The 22330-nt window shown below is 33.5% G+C and overlaps 1 protein-coding gene across 1 annotated transcript; it reads left to right on the forward strand.

Annotated features, from left to right (window-relative positions):
• Window positions 1–13449: 13449 nt before the first annotated feature.
• On the forward strand, window positions 13450–16968 carry LOC149554645 (transcriptional regulator STERILE APETALA-like). The gene is made up of 2 exons (XM_089828705.1): window positions 13450–13958; window positions 15370–16968. The coding sequence occupies exons 1-2, from the start codon at window positions 13776–13778 to the stop codon at window positions 16555–16557; spliced, it is 1371 nt and encodes a 456-aa protein (XP_089684831.1). The 5' UTR covers window positions 13450–13775; the 3' UTR covers window positions 16558–16968.
• The last annotated feature ends 5362 nt before the right edge of the window (window positions 16969–22330 follow it).

Genomic DNA, 22330 nt, shown 5'->3' on the forward strand with positions numbered 1-22330 from the left:
ACAATTGTGTGGATCTATTCACTACATCCTCAATCTTGTTTTGAAGGATTATGAAGGCTCTATACTTAGGTGCAAATTTACCACCATGTTTCTTATTAGCCTTTGTTATTTGTCCTTTTCTCATGTCAAGCTTTACTTGAGCTAGGGTAGATTCTCTGATCTCCCTTTCCATTTTTAGACAATAATGCCATTTATTCTCAACTATCTCATATAGTTCCTTAGGCATGGTATTGTCAAGTTCTAGAGGTGTGTTTCTGAATTCTGCCATCATGGTATACACAAATTCCTCTATTCTATTTTGCTCTTCTCTACTAAGCTTATTAAAATCAAGAGTCTTTAAATCATTTAAATATACATTCCTAATCTTTACACAAAGTTTATCAATTGCAGACTTTGGAGGATGACTTACCACTTTGAATTGGTTGTGGTCCTCTAACTCTATTTTCTCTTCATCATCAGTATCTGGCTGTGCCACATATTTTCTTCTTTTCTTTGGCTATTTAGTAGGTTGTTCAGTGGCTTTCTTTTTCTCTTTTGCTTCCTCTTTGGCTTTTTGTGTTGTTCCCTTGTAGTAGCCCTTGTTGTAGGCTTCTTTGGGTTTGCTTGAGTGGGTTTTGCTACCTTTTTGGCCTTTGGTTGAGTTTTAGCCTTTCTCTTCTTTTGCTTGGTTTGAGTAGGATCCTAGGCTAATCTAGGGTTGGGAAACCTATAACCCTATGTACTATCCTTTTTGTAATATTTACTAGTCCAATTTCCAACCAAAAACATCCATTGTGAATTCTACTCAAGATAATCCGTATCCATTCGGTTTTGAAACCAGTAGGGTAAACTAGGGCATTGGTCAAACCCTTTCTCTCAACAATCTAGAATTTGTCCTTTAGAATTTTGTTTTTACATAGTTTATCATAGGCTTGGAATATTTCTAGATCACCTACTACACCTATCTTGTATTTATAACACTTTCTAACGTCTTGCACCATAATGACTTTAGGTGGAATGATAGACAATGCACCAGCTAGGTCATTTCTATAGGTGACTTCAGGGTTGGCCTAAACTTGGGTTGTTTGACTTCATTAGTCATTTGCCCTCTTATTTGTTCAACATCAACATTCTCTTTTCCTTTGTTGACTTGTGACTTGGTTGCTTTTGACTTTTTTGGGCAATTCTTGTTGATATGACCAATCTTCAAGTAACTAAAACATGTAGTTTGACTTAACCATCTGCTATAATTCCCTCTAAAATGTGTCCTTATGCAATTTTTAGGAATGTGTCCATACTCTTGACAATAGTAACAGCTATACCTAGTGTTTTAATCCCAGTTATAGTGATGACCATGGTTGTTTCCTTTTGTAGGCTGATTAGGTGTCCACAGGCTTTAATTTGCATTCAAATGCTCTATGTCCATACTTTTTGTAGTTGTAGCAGTGACCTTCAAATCTTGGTGTCCTTATGGTCTTGATTCTGCATTCATGTGCTTGATGTCTTTATTTTTTGCACTTGTGACAAAAGCTTTTATTTGTAGGTTTATCATACTAATGACTATTCTTGCTCTTGCATACATTAGAGGTATGTCCCCTTTTACCACAGAAATGATAGGTAGGTTTAGTATTCATACCTTTTTTGCTCCTTTCTTTTGCAATCTTGGATGATTCTCCTTGCTCAGCGCTAGTGTAACCAAGTCCTGAAGTGTCATTGCTAGATCTTGGTGATTTTAGCAATTGTTCAAAGTGCTTGATGACTTCACTTGATTTTTTAAAGCTCTCTACTATATCTTTCTCTCTTTTCAATTCATTGTGTAGTTGATCATTTTGTATGTTCATTGTACTGATCTCAATGTCTTTCATATTTAGCTCATGATGAGCATTCATCATTTGGCTTAAGTTGTCTAGTTGCATGTTTCAGATTCTTTCAAACTCAATTGTCCTTTCCTCCAGTCTATTGGTAAGATTTGTCTTATCATCTTCTAACATGACCTTGTCTTCAATGGCTCTCTTCTTTTGTTCAGTCACTTCACAAAGCATTATGGCTTGTGACTCTTGTTCAAGTTTGAGTATTCTGATTTCTTCAGCTTGTGCTCTATTTTTCTCCATCAATTCTACTATTGCTACATCAAATTCCTTGGACCTTCCTTCTTTTCAAGGACTTTCTCAATTCTTCTCTGGCTTCCTCCAATTTATGTAGAGCAAGATGCACATCAATCACCTGATTGTCTATGATCTTCCCAAGTTTGAAGACTTCCATCTTCAAACCTTTTCTCTAAGTTATTAGGCTTCTCCTTCTGAGAACTAAGCTCTGATACCAATTTTTGGAATGTTCAAAATGGGAAGAGTACTTCTGGGGGGGGGGTTGAATCAGAAGTACCTCACTTTTAACCTTTTCAAATCCTTTAAAGCAAATAACTGAAAGTAAATTATATGCATGTAAACAAACTAAATGAACATGGAATAAACACATGTATCAACACACATAACACCAAATTTGGTAACCTAGAAATCCTTCAGGAATAAGAAGGTAAAACTGCGGTGGGGATGATACCCACAAAAATTACTACAGCAATAATTGTTTGACCACTTTTGATGGTCTGCCCTGTGAAAGGTCTGCCTTGTTAAAGGCTTTACACTATGTCAATAGTGACCTAATTAGAGGATTTACAAACACTTTACATGAAGTGTCACCCTATTAAAGGATTTAGTCACCTCTTCAAAGTATCTACAAAGTAGCTATTAAGCTAACCTATCAACATAGGATTTTCACTATCTAATACAATGGCTAGAGAATATTAGAAACCTTTAACTTGATTGTTCACAATCTCCAATTGCTGATTTCAGGTACTTTACACTATGTCAATAGTGACTTGGTTAGAGGATTTACAAACACTTTACATGAAGTGTCACCCTGTTAAAGGATTTAGTCACCTCTTCAAAGGATCTGCAAAGTAGCTATTAAGTTAACCTATCAACAAAGGATTTTCACTATCTAATACAATGGCTAGAGAGTATTAGAAACCTTTGACCTAATTGTTCGCAATCTCCAGTTGCTGATTTCAGGCACTTGATCTGCTCATTCTAATCTTGATCCTCTGAGATCTGATATCTAATTGTGTCCCTTCCTTTGTTCCAATCATCTGGATATGTAATTGTTTCTCTATTCCTCTAAGTCTTTCACACTTCACTCTGAATTTTGCTATAGTTTTCCCATACACTTCTCTCTTCCACTTACAATGGGGTTTTTGTCCTCCTTTTAAAGATTGTGAAGACTTAGGGTTAGGTATGGATCTACGATCCATATTGAATCTTAAGTTCCCACTCATTCCTTGCATTTTTCTCATTGGTTGCACGCCTTCTCCATTTTTCTGGTTGGTTGCATGCTGATTGCATAGGAAATGCAAAAGATTCGATCTTATCCTTGTTTACCTTCAAAATCCTTCTATGTCGGCTCCAAAAATGGTTTACATCTGAGTTTGTGAGGGCACAAACTCATATGTTGATTCTATGTCACTTAGCACATACTGAACTACTGGTACTCGGCACACATACTATCCTAGATTGCTCGGCACCTATTACATTCTGTCTTGCTCAGCACATGTATAGTTTTGGCTCACTCGGCATATGAAGTATCTTGGTTGGCTTGGCATCAACTGTGACTCAACACCTATATATCACTCGACACTTATGTAATGCTCGACACCTATTGGAATTCTAACTCGGCACACACTGTGACTTGACATACATAGTGTACTTGGCTTCAATGTAAGAAGTGTTTAAGTGTGTTGACACTCAAATGTCAAAACTATTATAAGACCAAAAGATGTAACTATAGGGTAATATTTGACAAGTTGTAAATGGGTTTTCCAAGCTTTAAAGCATTAAAACTTTGGCATTGTTGTCAAAGGGGGATAAGAGAAAAGAAAAAAGAGGGAGTAGAAGAGAAGTATCTTAGAGAGATATGGATAATTAGATAATGGGGATTACATAATAAAGAGGAAGAACAACATAGTTTGTTTGTATTAAGTTTTTCTACCATCAATGTTAAAGGGGGATATTATTGATATTTTTTGTGTAAAACATAATGAAGATATATGGTTGTCATTTATGAAAACTATGAAAACTTTGGTAGAAAAATTAGGACAAGCACATGATTGGTAAAGGAAGCAATGCGATCGACAAATAAGTCCTATAATTGATGACTATAATAGAGTAGCTAACAATATGTTGAAAGTATATAGAGCACCTTCACAATGGTCAATTTAGAACATAAATCAAGTGATGCAATTATGTATAGAGAACCCCAAGTAAACATCCCATTGCATAGTTATAACCACAACCTGATTGGTTGACTTGTGTAAACAATTTAAATTATTCTAGTTGTCAAGAAAAGGAAGAACACTCAAAGACATTTTGAAGATTTAAGACCATTGAAACGTTTAGTATGAGTGATCCTATTGGATGATGTGGTAATCAAGAGTGAAGGATTTGAGATGATGAATTGATATCAATTGGATTATTAGATCAGTATAATGTAATATTAAAGTGGTGTATTGAGAAAGTTAATACATTTTGACTGCTCTAAGTAATTAATAGAAAATCTAGTTCAAGGCCAATGCAATTAGGATAGTCATCTTTAGACACTGAGATATGTGAAATGATTAAGGAGATTGAGAAGGAAGCTTAATGTTGAAAAATGGTCAAGATTAAGAGGCAAAATTTATGCCTAATAGATCAATTCTTAAATAAGTTTTTGTAATAAGGAAAACATATAGTGAATAGAGAAGACTGAAGAAGTGTCAAGATTACGATCAAGATATAGAGAAAAGAAGAGAAGAGAACATTTGCAGAAGAGCAAAAAACTTCTTGGATATGACAGACAAGTAGTACCATACTCAAATTAATAATTTAGTTGTTTCCTAATAGTTACAATAGACAAATCTCTTAATTGGGTGAACCAGGTAACAAGTCCCAGTTGTAAATCCATTAACTAGGTAAGTTCCTAAGAGAGTAGTTGAAATCCTTTGACAAGATCAATCCTAGTATATTTGTTTGTACTTATAACAAGGTACAAAATCACTTCTAATAGGGTGAACCATCATAACGGGTAACTATATGTGCCTTTAATAGGGAAACTAATTTATTGCAGTAGTGAACTTGTGGGTGTCATCCCCACCATGGTTTTTCACCCTTTAATAGGGGTTTCTATGATACCAAAATTACTATATTATGTGTGATGATTGTGTCATGATTTATTGTGTTATCTTTTATTTTCTTGCATCATTTGTATGCTTTAGTGTTTGGAGGTTAATATCTCAATTTGATAGATTGGTGATTTAAGTTTTATATTACCTATTTGTACTGATCATCCCCCCACCCCTTAAAAATTGTAACAAGATTTCACTCTTCCTAAGAAATTTTCCCTTCCCCTGCATCTTCTTTTTCTTTCCTTTTCTTCAACTCATCAATATTTATTTTCAACTAATTAAAATCTTCCATTGTTCTTGGACTTGTGAGACTTACTTCATCCTATAAGTCAAGCTCAAAATATTGATATATCTTATCCATGTTTCTACATAATGTGTTATGTGGCACATCATTATAATTAATTTGTAGAACTCTTATCTATAGGTCTTCACATCCATTATTTTTTGCTTAAGTTTTTGAAGTTTTTTATATAACTAAATGGCATAAGCATTGAATACGAATTTTCCTTTTTGTTTCTAGAAACCATCCTATCCCAAGAGGTCATTTTGGGTTTTCCCTTCTTCCTCCTTTCATCTTCTACATAGCCCCACTAAAATAAGGTATGACCTTTCAATTTTTTATTTGCCAACTTATCTTTTTATTTTTTTGCTACATTTTCATATTTAATATGATTTTCTACAACTCCTATTTAATCTAGGAGTTCCTCACTATCTAAGTTTCCTTCATATAATAACAAATCCATTTTTATCTTGGGGCCTTCTCCTTTGAATGCATTTTCCTTCTCCATGGGAGTTTTCTTTCTCCCCTTCTTCTTTTGGTCACTTAAATCAATGATGACCACTCCTCTTCTCTAACTCATTTCAACTGTAAAAGGCATGGCTTTAACGATTTCATCAATTTCCTTATCTCCCTCATCTCTCTTGCATGTTTCCCCTTCAACTCACTCACCTTTCTCACAACTCGATTCCCTTTTGGAGGCATCCTTTCTTCTCTTCACTTTAAAATTTTCCTCTCCTTAGCAACCTTTTATATGATACCAATTTGATGTAGAGATAGGGGCATACAAAATAGTTTCAACATACAAAGAAAATCATTACATATTATATCCTTCTAGACACCCTTGTTTGCATACTTGGTATCCTAGACTTAGGAAAAATGGTTTGACTTGAACCATCATAATTAGGAAAGAGTCAAGAATTATAACTACTAATACTTATTTGTGAAGAGAAAGTTAAGACCTAAGTGTTGGCTCTCAACAATGACACACTTCCAAAATAATTAATCTTAAGTAACTCTCAAATTAGAATAGCACCCATCGATTTACACAAGGGCAACCAAAGAATCTATGCCTAAAACCCTCTTACTTTGTTCTTAGATGACCTCAAAATTGGTTTATGAATAGTCTTTTGGGCTTTGAATTCCCACATCTTGTATTGAGACCTTTTTTCTCTAACAAACATTTTCAATAACACATGACTATGATAACAGTTGAATCACTTAGGACAATCATGGTTGCAAATATTCTTCCTCTTCCCATGAATTTTAGACTATATTACTTGGATAGTAAAGTCCTTCACACATGTTTTCAACATCAATTACAACTCTAATCAATTTCTTGTCTCAATATGATGTAAGATCTTCAAGTTTGTTGTCTCAATATATTACAAATCTAATCAGTTTCTTGTCTCAATATATTACTTGTATAGTAGAGTCCATTACTTTAGCCTCACATATGCAACCTTTCACAAAAACCCTTGCAAGATTGGACTATCAAAATACATTATGTTACATACAATTGTCCCAAGTTTTAGATTTTTTCAACTGTTGAATGCACATGTGCAATTTTTTGGGGCATTGGTTACCATAACTATGATTTGGATTAGTCTTCATTAAAATTATAATATCTCACTCAAAAATTAACAAAAATCAATGAACCAAATGCATTAGAAAGTAGATCCACATATTTTTACAAGTTACATCAAACACAACCTTATAACAAGTGTGACTAAGATATAAAATATATAGTTTGTACCATGTACTACAAGAACTTGTAAATTCCAAAATAAAACATTCGTATGGGACTACCTATGGTAAAATGGTCATAACTTTCTTAATACTCAATGGAATTTAATTTAACAAAAACTAAATAAAAGTGAATTTAATCCAATTTGAATTCCAACTAGTCTTAGGTAATTTGATGCAATGTGTACTTTGTATCATGTGAATGAGCAAGAATGCTATAGTAAACATAGAAAAAATTGCTCTAAAATAACTTCAAATTCTTATTCCAACATTTGAAAACCCCTTATGTCACGTATACAAGGCATGCTTATGATATTAAAATTAGGTTTTCCCCTCTAAATGACCTCTAACTACCTTTTAACACATTTTCTAAAAAGGTGCCATACAAACATAAGTTGTCATTCAAAAACTAACAAAATGTTGAGCAACTTTTGCATCTTGTTCCCGATTGACTTTTTTTTTTCAAAATTATCCTATGCAACTTCCAATTGTCCATAATGACCTTATCTACATCATGTATGCACCCTAAAATGGTCGCCTAGACTATGGACCCCCATTATTCAATTTATCAAATTTCCTAAACCAATGGTTTGCAATATTTTATTAAATCAATTAAAATCAATTTCTTTGATCAAATTGGAATTAATTCAATTATTTCAGCATTTCCTAAGGTTTGATCATTTTATCCTAAGTCTTATTTAATTAAAAGAAAACCTCTCTTTTAATTAATTAAGAGAAAAACCCCCCTTTTAATTTAATTAAATATTTCCTATTCAATTAAAAGAACTTGCTCCCTTTTAATTAAATAAAATCCCACTTGAAAAAGGAAATAAAAAAAATAAAAATTAAATAAATTCTTTTTTTCCTCTACACTTAAATGCACATATCTCTAAGTGGGATTCCTCTTTTTCCTCTTTCCACTTTCTTCTCAAACACTCCACTTTTCTCATTAGTAGAATTTTGTCTTACATGGATCAAACTTTGTTATCCCAGATTGATTGTGAGAAGCCTTCAACCTCCACATTTTCCTTTATAAGGAGACCTCTCCTTCTCATTTTGATATAGAGTTCAAATAGTTTGTTGCTATAGTATTGTTATGCGACAAGTTTAGAGAGTGATTTTGGAGGAGTTTGAGCCTTAGGGTTTGGACATTAGAGTTTTATTGAAACTTCTCTCTTCTTGTCTTATTCTCTCTTGCATACATGGCTTCCATCATTAGGTTTAATCCTTGTATTTTCATATTATCTTAGAGTCATATTTGTTTTCATAGATTAATATTGCATTGTTATTTCCTTTCATAGATTAGATTTCCATTCTTGCATTATTATCATGTAGATTAGCTTGCATCTTCATTTGCATGCATATTTTGATCTTTGAATCTCTCATTTTGTGGTGGACTGGTATGGGCACAAATTAGGTCAAACTGAGGGCCTCCATTATAAACCCTTGCACTCCATGAATAGAGAGATATGAGTCTCCGTTTGAGATCTCATTCATGAATAATATTGGATATAATGACTCATAGAAGTGTGTCAACATTCTAGCACACACATTACACATCACAAAATAACACAAGAACCATAAATTTGAATCCTAGAGGCATGAGCATACCCTTACACGAAGTAGTGATAACCAAAATTTGACTTGATGGCTAAATAAATAAACAAATAAAGGATATTCTAGGTCTAGATAGAGTTTTATAAACCCTAGATAAAACCAAGTATAGTTATACAAATTGCTTTGGATTCCAATATATCATCCACAACTAAGTAAAAGTTAAATGGCATGGTGACCATAAGTAAAGTTTGATTGGGAAAGAAAATATATTTTTAAAGTCTTGTTGGACTTTTAACCACTTTGTTAACTATTGAAGACAAGGAAATTCCAATTAGTGTTGATATGTTATCAAGAGACATCAATGAAACCTAATCTGGAGGCTGAAATGAGTTTTGAAACCCCTCTTTGCTAACAACAAAAGCTTTATAAAATAGCAATGAAAATGTAATTAGTAAGATGATATTCATTCTATGGTTGATGTTAAATCTTGTTAGTCTAATAAAGAGGATATGTACTTAATAGCAAGCAATGACAAGAGAAGACTTGATTATATGATGCAGGAGCTTTTAGTGGCTTTCTAAGAAGGAGCTTTTAGTAGTTTTTTTGAAAGCTTTTAATATTTTTCTTAGTTTTTAGAAAGTTGTTTTTTATTAGTAACCTCAAAATATTACTTTGAATTTCGAATGTTAGTTGGCAATTCATCCTATCCCAGTTTTAGGAAGCTTCACGAAAAAAATTAGCTTTTTCCAAGTTCTTTTAAAAATTACCAAAAATGGCAAAAAATAGTTTTATGAAAAAATTGTGAAAAATGGTAATTTCATATTTGTATTTAAAATTGTAGTTTCTCTCATTGTAGGAAGAGGAGGATTTGGAAGAATAATAAAGAAGAATTTGGAGTTCTAATATTTATTGTTATGTTCTTTCTATCTTATGTTTCTGTTAATTGTTTGAGGAATTTTGGCTACATCATTTGGTTTCAGAGCACAAAAGTTCTGGGAAACAGAGATTTTTGTGGTTGTGTGGTTTTGAGTTTATGTTTATGTAGGTTGAGAAGAGGAACTAGTTTCCTGAAGACTAGGTAGAGAAGATAAAATACCTAGGTTGAGGCAAAAGAAAAGCAAAAGCAAGGTTAATGGACTTGTTTGAAGAACTAGATTTATTGATGAAGTATTTGTGTAAGAGGAGAGAAGAAAATAAAATAAAAGAGAAAGAGAGGAAGAGGAAGGAGGAAGAGATGATGCAATTAGAGTTGAAAGAAATGTTAAGAAAATTACAAGAAAGTTGGCAACAATTAAGAAAGCTAATGGAATTAGAAATGCAAAAATGGTACCTACCAGTCAAGAAGAAGATCACATGGCCTATTAAAAAGATTTTTCACAAGAGGAAAATGTAGGAAAAGGAAAAGAAAATATTGCAAGAGGAAGAGGTAGAAAATGAAATGGAAAGTATACCTATGATTGTTTCGACATTAAGCACTAAAGAAGACATGGTAAACATAGCCATAGAAGAGTTGTCCTATCATTCTCAAGTATTTGAATCTTACGTTCAAAATGAGAAAGTGGAAGTGCATGTTTATAAGAAGGTTTATAATGATGATGGTTCAGATTTGTTTTTTAATATGGAATATATATATTTTCAAGGATATTATGAAAATTGTGGTAATGGAGAATATGTTGATATATTATGTGTTGAAGACATAAATGATTATGGTGCAAAGGCTTATACAAAAGAAATGGAATTTTGGATTTTAAAGGCTGAGAAGATGTTGAGTAGAATATGGGTTAAGAAAAATAAGGGGAAGAGGGATCTTGTGACAGTTGCAAAGGTGAATGATAAAATGTCAAAAAATTGGAAGACCAAGAAAAAGGAACAAACTTGCATTCCTCTAAGTTCATAAAATCAATGTTTGATACAATGAAAGGAAAAAGTTTCAGAAAAGAAAATTGTACACATTCAAAAACAACTTACAAGAGCTACGTTCTTTCAACTAGAGGAGAATGATGCAAGAGCTTTTAGTGGCTTTCTAAGAAGGAGCTTTTAGTAGTTTTTTTTAAAGCTTTTAATATTTTTCTTAGTTTTTAGAAAGTTGTTTTTTATTAGTAACCTCAAAATATTACTTTGAATTTTGAATGTTAGTTGGTAGTTCATCTTATCCCAGTTTTAGGAAGCTTCACGAAAAAAATCAGCTTTTTTCAAATTGTTTTAAAAATTATCAAAAATGGAAAAAAATAGTTTTATGAAAAACTATCAAAAATGGTAATTTTAGGTTTGTATTTAAAATTGTAGTTTCTCTCATTGTAGGAAGAGGAGGATTTGGAAGAATAATAAAGAAGAATTTGGAGTTCTAATATTTATTGTTGTATTCTTTCTATCTTATGTTTCTATTTAATTGTTTGAGGAATTTTCGTTGCATCATTATATTTCAACAACATTTCACAAAAACATACATCAACAATTTATCAATGTAGAGATAATGATCAATGTAAACACCCATTCTTATCAAATATTTGTAGCACTCCCACTCATCATTTTGTGTAATGTGTCATTAGCTTATTTATAATATATTGGACTTTGTTCCTTTCTAAGGAAGAAATATATATGGAATAATCTTGAGTTCCTTAAGGTCAAAGAAGAAAAAAGAACTTAGAGCTTTGTAGAGAGTGTTAGATTCATTACCAATAGTAAGAAAAGAAAGAACACAAACATTTAAGAAGAGAAAAAGAAAACTCATTCAATGCCCTTATGAGAAAATAATAGTAGCTATACTTGTGAATAATCTCCACAATGTTGACCTCCTTTACAATTGTTTTATTAGACAAAATGCTACCTCAATATTTTACTAGACTAAATTTATGCTATAATTTATATATTTTTAAAAATTTCCTTGATTATGTTAAACTAATTATTGAATTAAACATCATAGTTGTATATTTGATTGAAAATTTTATTTCAAAAAACTTCCAAATCAAAGAATCAATTACAAAAACAAAAAGGATCTCAAGGAAACTCTTTAAATATTTAATAAAAAGAGATGAGGAGGCCATTGACTTATGACCCCCCTAGCTTTGATGTACGAGTGAGATTGATTAGATGGAGACATCCTAATTCACTCCCAAAGGGAAATTTATCATTTTATTTTCTTCTAGACACATTTTTCTAACAATGAATTGGAGCCCTTGGGACTATTTGCATTTCTCAAGCAAACAAAGGAGATTTTCTAAATCTATGTGTTTTTTTCTTTTCCTTTTCATTGCCATATTCATTTGTGATTTGTATTCAATCCTTGATGTTTTCAGTTGTTATATCAAATTATGGGTGTGTTCATTGTAGTCCACAAGTTCAAATCTTAATTTGTTCACATTTATGTTATGGCTATACACAGATGTCAGTTTGCCTTTCCTTATTTTTTGGTCAAAAGAACACACCCAAAATTCCAAACTACGTCATATGAGGGAGCTATACCTTTAAACTTGGCAAAAATAACTAATTTAATAGTGATTTCTCCAACCTTTTGTTAGAAGTTGACCTTTACACCTATGATTTTATTGAGTCTAGTTTTGGATTATTTTGAAAATTCAAAGCCTATTTTGAATTTGAAAAAGTATAACAATTTTAAGACCCAATAAGAAGAATAATAAATTAACACACACACACACTCTCTCTCTCTCTCTCTCTCTCACACACACACACACAAAAATGACCTGTCAAATGATTTCTTCATCCTTTTATTAGCAGTTCACCTTTACACCTATGATAAACTAAGTGTAGTTATAGATTATTTTGAATAGCAATTTTACCTTTACACCTATGATAAATTAAGTCTAGTTGTAGATTATTTTGAATATCAATTGACCTTTACACCTATGATAAACTAAGTCTAGTTGTCGATAATTTTGAAAAGTCAAAGTCTATTTTAAATTTGAAAAATATAACAATTTCAAGATCCAATAAGAACAAGGTAAAAGTTCCTTACTTTTAGAAATTTTTGTCTCTCATAGAATATTTTTAAATTTTGGTCTCTCATACCTTCTCTATAATATTCCTTCCTACACCTCTCTTTTATCTATCATTTCTTATATCTTTATATATCTCCATCATCTTTTGGACCTCATTTGTTACACAAGACCTTTTTTTCCTAATTAAAATTCCACATGCCAAGATCTACTTGCTAATTAATAAAAATCCTAATAAATTCATATAAATATCTTAAATATGAACGAAGAAATATTATATCCCAAGGTCAAATTCTCACTAAAAACTTGGACAAAATGTAAATACTATTTAACTAACGTTATTAGAATTAAATTCATGTGAGTAAGCTTAAGAGGGAACAAAACTAGGACAAATGAAACCACAGGTAGTACTTGTTTTTTAAATTTTAATAAGAGATCATTTCGTTGGAAACTAGTGTTAACTTTTGGGTGGTGAGGTGCAATAAACAGCCAATGAGAAGGCCGTCGTGTGACCTGAGGAAAGGCGAGATCCTTACAAAAAGGGAAAGGAAGCGAGAGCCTTTAAAGCGCAGTCAATTAGCAGATCATCTGTATTACCTACTTAATTTGGTGGGAGATCCCTCCGAAAGGGATTGGAGTGAAGGGTGCAATTTTTACAACGGGAAAGGCTAAAACAAGTGCTGTAATAAGGAACTAAATACACGGAAAAAGCTTGGTTGGTCTAGGGAAATTAAATAAGCATGGCAGCAGATGTAGGCATCCCCGGGGGGACTACTGGGTTAAAATTAACGGCCCCCAAGGGGAAATACTGCTTTTTAAGAATTTCGGGAAGCGAGTCGGTCTCGATCGGTGAGCGTATTACGGTCCAACCGCGCCGTCGCCGCTCAGAAACAACGTAATTTTTTAAACCCACGTCATGGCTTTGCTATTTACTTCCCCGCCCTCATCGTATATTCCTGCATTTTCCCTTCCTTTTCTGTACGGAGGGAGGGCGCGGAGGAAGTAATTTTTCAAGCTTAGCAGAGGAGTTGTTTATTGTCTGGGGTTGTGGATGTCTTCGTCGAGGAGTTTGAGGCCGAGGTCACATGCGGCCGAGGTGCAGGCCGAGGCAGGCAATGGCGGGGGCGTCTGGCCAGAGCCCTTTGTGGAGGCAGTGGCGAGGAAAGTGGCCTTGGCGGCTGCCGATGGCGGCGGACCTTTGGCTGCTGCGCCTGCCCTTGTTACTGTGTTTCAGGTTCGTATTCTTCCTCTGCCATTGACAACTCTTTCGAGATAGCAGACATCGTTAGGGTTTAACACCCGGAATTATGAGTTTGTGTTGTGAAGGTCGATAAATGGCGCAAATTTGTTGTAGAATTCTGAAAAATCTAAATATGAAACCTTAAATGTTGGAAACCTTAAATGGCTCAGATTTGTTGTGAAAAATATGAATTATGAGGAAAAATATTTTAGTTGTAAATGTTGGAAACCTTAAATGGCTCAGATTTGTTGTGGAATTTTGAAAACCTAACATGGAGGAGAGGAGTTGTAAATTTTGAAAACCTTAAATAGCTTAAATTTGTTTTGAAATTTTGAAAACCTTAAATAGCTTAAATTTTTTGTGAAATTTTGAAAACCTAACGGGGAGGAGATTTTTCTGGTTGTCAACATTGGAAACCTATCTGGAATTACGGCCACAAGATCTAGTGTTGTAACTTTCGGCGAGTTTATTTGCGGTTCATCTTGGCGAAATATCCAGTGCAGGTGCCTAAAGGTTTCTGAAAAGTTCCACAAAACAGCAGTTTCCTTGGAGAATACAATAGTCAGTAACGTTTGAAGTTGTAGTTTGCGAATCATTTGTCAGCCGTGAGAGTATTTGTTGTATTTGGCTAATATTCATGGCGGCAGGTTCTTAGTATTGTAATTTTGGCCGAGTTTATATGCGGTGAAATTCCTAGTGCAGGCGCGTTTAGGTTTCCGAAATTTGCATAGAGAAACAGTTTCTATGGAGAATTAAATAATCGGTTATGTTTAATGTTATAAATTTTTTCGAACCATTTGTGATACGTGAGAGTTTATGCTGTTATTGGCTAATATTCATGGCGGCAGGTTTTAATTAGCAGGTTTTTGTCAGAGGAAGGCGTGATATGCCTTTTGTAGCAAAGAATCGCTCTGATTCTCAGCAAAGTTTTAGGATCTGCAGCCCTATTTTTCTTCTTTCTCGTTGCGTTCATCGTGTGTGAGAAATCAGAAAATACAGGCATAATATAGTATAGTCTTGTAAACCTGAGTGGAAAGAGTACAAGGTTTTAGGGGAGGGGTTCAGTCCCTAAAAGCGCGGTGACCATAAGTAGACTAAGCGAGGTAATTACGATCTAAAATAATCTTTGCCCTTTACGGCGTGGTGACAGAACCGATTCGCTTTCTGTCGTCGCCCGGAAAATATGATGACCGTAAAGGTCGTAATCGATGAGATCTACAAAATCGTACGCTCAAATTTTTTTAGCCAGGTCTTTGACGCTTATTTTGCCAGTCGAAGACAAAGGTTTCGGAAGTGTTCAAAACCTTTTTTTCCTTTGGTTTTGTTTTCCTTCTTCTATACTTAAACTGGCAAGACCACGATCGAAACTCGGGGACTGATTTTAGTTATTTTAATGTGTCTGCAGGTGTGCTCCACCTGGCGGACTATTTCCGAATCGGAAATGTTATGGGAAACCCTCACACGATATGTATGGGACTCAACCGAAACAACGCGTAGAACGCAATCCTGGCGTGACGAGTATATTCGTCTCCACTTGACGGCCTCCAATTTCCATCGAAATAGGGCCAAATACACTTCGATTGAATACGAAGTTTCCAGCGATTCAAGCGGCAACGGCGTCGGAGCGGCGTGCCGGTGCCTTGCGCTGTCGCCAGGATATTTAGCCGCCGGGTTCTTTGACGGCGCTGTCCGCGTGTTCTGTCTGACTAGTAAGGAATGTATTTGTTCAATGAAGCCCGTCCACGAGAACCGCCTAGGGCCATTGTCTAGGGCCATTGCGGGAATTGTTATATACGATCAAACTGTCGTTTTTGCGTCATTTGACGGAAGTGTTTTTGTTGGAGGTATTCTGAACGGGAATGTTCGGTGTGCGCATCTGGGCAATGTTGTAAATGATGGCACACTGGTGGACTTCACCGGCTGTGAGAGATATTGGGTGGGTTTGTATGCCGGTATTCCAGGTCACGCATGCCATATTTGGAACGCTGTGACGGAGCAATTGGTTTTCAATGCCGGAGATATAACGGATTCAGACGCCCTAAGAGGTTGGCATTTGTTAACGGAGCAGAACGAGCGCATTGGCCGCGTGAGAGTCAGTAGTGATGGGGTTCTTCTAACGGCAACTCGACGGAAGCTGGCGACATTCGAACTAGAGACCTACGAGTCGCCATTCGTCAGAGATGAAATTGCCGTGGACGAACAAGAATTTATAGTAGAAAGCGTCGATTTGAACAAGGACCGCTTCTTGACGGCGTCAGTTAACGGTGCTGCCAGAGTACGCCGAATTGCAGACCTCGAAGATATTTGCGGCTTCTCCTTTGACGAAGTGGCAGATAATAACTCTGCCAGCACCGCCAGCAGCAGCAGTAATTATAATAATAATAACAACAGAAAAGTTCTGGGTGCTTTCAACACGTGGCAAGCGTTTCTTTGTATTGATGGAACTGTGCACGCGTGGGATGCACACAGCGGCGTGCACCTGCACCGCCTGGACGAGCAAATGGGCGAGGTGTTTGATCTGGTGGCTGACGATGAACACGTAGCGGGCTGTGCAGTTGACACGGGAATCCATTTATGGAGTTTCAGACCTTAACTTGCGCGCCTGTTGACTGACTACTCTTCTTTTACAATTTTCTGAAATGGACGGACATGGCGACAGCAGTCTTCTGCATTCAAAGATTTTCTATTACAATTTTCTGAAACGGACAGGCGACAGTGAGCTTCTGAATTCAAAGATTTTCTGCCTGTGTCATGGCAGCTTCGCGGAACAAAGTTAACCACAATTATTTGAACTGATGATACGCATTCGGAGCTGAACTATTTTGCCTACACGTGGAGACGTTTAGTTTATATTGATTTCAAGACTTATCCTTTCAAAAACTTATTATTAAACTTGATTTCAAGGCTCGTCCTTTCAAAAACTTATTAAACTTGAGGGCTTTATTGATTTGATGACTTATCCTTTTAAAAATATTTGATTAAAATTCAGAGAACTCACTAATAAGTACCGTTTAATATTTTCGAACCCATCAACCATCAACCATCAAGCCAACTGAAATATAGCATCCTCTCATGGGACATGGGGTATGCTTTTTCATCTTGTTCTTTATTTTTCATTATTCGTTATGCTGTCTTTCCATTTTAATATCCTCAATCCAAGTACTTCCTCCATTTTCATCTTGAATCTGGGGGTCTAATCAAAGTAAATGATACTTAACCAAAAATTGAAACCCTCGCTCACGCTAGGCCACCTTAATACAATCTCCGTCAAGGTCTAATCTATTGTAGAAGCCATCCGGATTAACTTAGAAAGGTCAAGCCGAGCTATGATGTTGATTAGAGTAACATAAGGAAACATTCTGATATATTTTTAATGGAATTAGTTAAAACTCTGGGAATTGGTTCCATTCCTTCTGTTTCATTTAGAGTCAATTGCACTTAGTTGTAAATATTCATCTTTGTGCTTCTATCAGAGCTAGTATTTCTATGCTTATGCTCATAATAAGGTTTTACATTGAGTAATTAAATTAAGTTTTTATGGATATCTCCGCATCGGATTCAAGTTGGAAGCTATCAAAATCATATCTCTGTACATTTATCAGAACTCATATTTTCATTCTCATAATTTCTGGTAAGGTTTGACATTGATTCAAAAAATAAATCTTAAGCGGATATCTCTGCATTTATAACTTCTTAAAATTTTCACACTCATAAGGTCTGGCAATGGTTGACATATTATTAGAAGTTATGAACATTTCGTTATTAAATAATTCAGATTTTGATTTTCACTTTTTAGGGTTTTGGCCACCGCATTTCTTTTCTTAGTCATATTGTAGAATTTATTAGTGCCAAAAACTGTGACGATTCACTTAATATTGTTTTCAATCTAGCTTCTAGTCAACGTTAGCCTTCCAAACCTCTAGATTATTAAATATCATTGATTATCAATGTTTACAATACCATTCCAAAAAGGCAATTGAGAGTTTTACAGTTTTTTGTTTCACAATGGTTTTTCTAGCGATTTCCGAGTAAATTTCAATTTGTAGAAAACATATATGAACCTATAAATATATGAGATGACAATTCTAATTCTGCAGATACTAGAAGATTCGCTTGCTCAGTTCATTAATGTAATTGGCCATATGTCCATGTTCATGTGATAAACTATAAGTATTTACTAGTTTGCTAGTTTTATTCGTTTTATTTACTTTTAGCATATGAGCAAAATCAGTGGTGCAGAAGATGTGTAGATTTAATCATTAGATTCTATTCTCTTTTATTTTCGTAAGTTTAAATGGTATTTGCGGTAGCCAAAGATCGTTGTGGATTAACATAAAGATATTGATACGTTTTTTCTGTACTCTCTCTTACAAAATGACTCATTTCATGTTTTCAAGTTCGCTTTGTTGATGTTAATGGGAATGTCTCATGTATATAGCCCTAAACACTGCTGTTCAACTCTTTTAAGTATTAGTTATTAACAAATATTGTTATACAGTTTCAAATTCGATAAGTGCGAACAATACAATGAGACAAAATAATAGCTATACAAGGTTAATGATCTTCCATCTTTTCCACAATTCAGTGAAAACTTTAAAAATGTGTAAGACTTTAGGTTAACTATCGAATAAATCATGTTATTTAAGGTTAAGCTACAAATAATTCAGGCTTCTTTTGCTGCAAATCTCTTTGTTTGTTCTGTAAGAGAGTAAATTGTTTACTTTTTAATCAACCAATTATATTTCAGGTTTAAATCTTTTGGCGATTCAAAATCAAGTCAGTGCAGACGCCTTTACAGAAGATCTTCCAACGTTTTCATGGTGATTCAAAATCAAGTCAGTGCAGACGCCTTTACAGAAGATCTTCCAACGTTTGAGAAAACGAGTTATCAATGTGAGTTTCGCTGTGACTTCTTGGCTTACATTGATATAGAATTTTTAGCACTTTGGAAAGATTAGAAAATGATCAGTGATGATATGTTGAGGACGGATGAATAATAATTTTGCGTAGAACATTTAAATTATTTACTCATAACGGAAAACTTCAGGTTTGATATAATTATTTTAGCCACAACTAACATAGAAGAATTGTACATTAGAATTTTTTATGAACTCTCTATTAACATAAGCTTGTTCTAGAGTTGATATATTTATTTAGCCCAAGTGAAATCCATAACTAACATAGAAGTACGTTCGAATTTTACACCGAGCTATAAATACACCTGCCATTTTTAATACTTTATTCCAGTAATCTATATCTTCTTCATTTTGTAAATGTCCAAATTTAAAATATGATTAAGCCTTTATTGTTTAGCTTATAAAAAATATTTCAAACAAGTGATGTTCCATTTGTCTACGTGTTAGACAACGGAAAGATGAGAGATGTAGATTAAGAAGTATCGACTAATCAAACCTGGCACTCAAACTCAACAAACAAGTGAAGAGGTCAAAGGATGCTTTTGAAAACTAAAACAGTTAGCTCAATAAATTAGATGGATAAGTGTCTGTTCCGTAATTTAGAAGATATCTAGAATATTTATTTAATAGATCTATTTATAAGTAAATAAACAATATTTTCATGTGTTGACTTCTTTATGAGAGATCATATTTAATATATGTCATAGCTGTATACACGATGAGCAGAAATGCATATATGATGACCGTAGATGCATTTTGAGGGAAAAGTAACCGTTTCCTAATTCAATCTGAGGAAATTTACTGAATGATTATGTGCACTAGTTACAAAGTTAAGTTTTAGTGTTTAACCTTTTCTAAATAGGATATACGTGGTCTTTTATCTTGTTGGTAAACAGATTTGTCACCTAAAAAATATATACTATTTGGCCCAATGGAATATGTGGCAAATCGATGTCTCCAACAGTTGGATAGGCCCTTAGTATGCAGCCTTCCTTTGCGTTTAGAGCGGCAGCTCCCTCATATGATATGATTTTAAAAAGATTTTTTGAATAAATAATCTAAAACTTTAAAGATTGACAGAAAGCTATTTAGGAGGAATGTACCATAAAATCTTGCAACTTTCTTGAGTAAATAAGGATGATAACAAAGGTGATCAAGAACTATGCTTGAAAGTGACCAGTATTACCATGCAAATTCATCATTCATAAACATTTGCACAATACCATGACAATGCTTACTATGAAAGAATTAGTAGTTGAATTTAGAATAAGAAACCAAAAGCTTATCTCATTTCATTTCCTTGCACCAAGAACATGATTAAGATTTTCGATTTCAGAGACAAAAATTGTACATACTTTTTCAAAATTTATCTCTTGATCAAAATTTCAGCATAGTGTTCCTTTATTCTAAAGCCAAAAGTCTTCTCCCCTATTGTTGTAGAACTTCTCCACTAAAAAGAAGAAGAACCCCCTTACAATAGTTTTCTCCCATTATATAAATTTTGCCAAGAAGTTGGGCAACTACCGTAACTTACTTCTTACCAAACTTCTATTGCCTTCTCTCGCACTTTGCTATCATAATTAATTCTTATACTAGCTTATATATGTTTTATATATATAAAATAAGCCGAGAGATATCCTTCTCGAGGTGCCTATTTGAAATGATTTGACACTCTTGATCTATCTCATTTTTACTTCCATTTCCTCTCTCTAATTTTCAAAATTTTAATTATAATTATATTTAGTCTATTTCTATTTTGTTTTTCTGACATGTAAATGAACGTCAATTTTTTTTTCAAAATGAAAAATGTTTACATTGAAGATTGCTACCAATATAGAAAGCCTCTCGACTTAAAAAAGAATTAATCATTTTTACATCCTTTTCTCCACTTTATTTAATCAATTTCCCAAGAGCTTTTATAACTTCATTTCACAAAGATAATTAATTCTTTTTAAAGAATTAATTATTTCAGATTCTTTTTAACCTTTGCCTTATCCGTCATTTTTACTCCCATGATAAGTGCAATATTTATTTTGCACTTTACAATAATAAGCATTAATATATTTTAAATTGTGACATAGTTGACTTGGAGAGAAAAGTTTAGGGTTGCAAAACCTTAGATAACATGTCTCTATTTAAGAGTATTTGATGTATAAGTAGAGTTATATTTAGTCTTGAATGTTTTTAAAATTGACTTTCTTATCATTTTTCTTTTGAATTGTGAATTTTATAGGGTATCCAGCTTATACATTATATAATACTATATTTTAGTGTTTAGGGTCTGTTTGGTTATGGGAATAAGAATATTTATTTTTGAATAGAAAATGGGTTATGTACTTCTATTCTTGTTTGGTTCACCCAGAATTTGATGCGGAATTCACAGACTCAAGAATTTATGTTTTCTAAAATTAAAAAAAATTGGAATAGGAATACATATTCCTATTCCATCTATTTAGGTGGAATAGTAAATGCTCATTTTTGGACCAAAACTGAAATATGTATTTCAATTTTATTCCTATTTCAATTCTGATTTGATACATCCAAACAGAGAAAAATTGGAATAGGAATACGTATTCCTATTCCATCTATTTAAGTGGAATAGTAAATGCTCATTTTTGGACCAAAATTAGAATATGTATTTCAATTTTATTCTTATTCCAATTTTGATTTGATACATCCAAATAGAAAATTCAAAATTTTAAGAATATACAAATGCCTATTCTACCTCTATTCCCATTACCAATTAATGTCTTTAAAATAGATTAGCTTGGCCTGTTCATTTAATTTTAGCTATAAATAATATTCTGATATTAAACATATTTAAGAGTTTGGCATATTGTTTTCCTTCTTCCTTTAAACCGTTAAATATCCCCACATTTTTTTGAAGTATCTGCCACTGGTAATCAATGGATAATTTTTCCTTTTATCACCATTCAATCCTTTCATTTGATGAATTTAAAATATGGCTTCATAAATAGGTCATCAGCGTATTCGTTTATATGCCAAGTCGATATTTGCTGAGTAGTCGCTATTGTTTTCCTTCTACCTTTAAACCACTAAACATTGTCACATGTTTTTCCAAGAATCTGCCACGCTTAACCAGTGAGTATTTCTTTCTACTATGACTTTCAATGATTTCATTGATGAATTTGAAATTTACTAAATATTCACCATTGTTTATATATTAATTTAATATTTCCATTTCAAATTTATAATGAAAGATATTTTCCTTTGATGAATTCTCAACAAAATTATTCGAATTAAAACTTGTGTTGGTCAAATAATTTTGAACCTATTGATTCTTATATTAAATACTTTTAGTTGATCTTATAAAGAACGAACTTTGAATGCTAATGAAACAACATATCAATACAGTTTCTATAAAAGATTGTACTTGCAATTAGATAGAAGCCATTTTTTTCAAAATATTGAAGAGAGAACAAATACCTA

The sequence above is a fragment of the Cupressus sempervirens genome, chromosome 5 (genome assembly GCF_028749045.1).
Source record: "Cupressus sempervirens isolate cs-2001-9-10 chromosome 5, ASM2874904v1, whole genome shotgun sequence".
NCBI classification, from domain to species: Eukaryota; Viridiplantae; Streptophyta; class Pinopsida; order Cupressales; family Cupressaceae; genus Cupressus; species Cupressus sempervirens.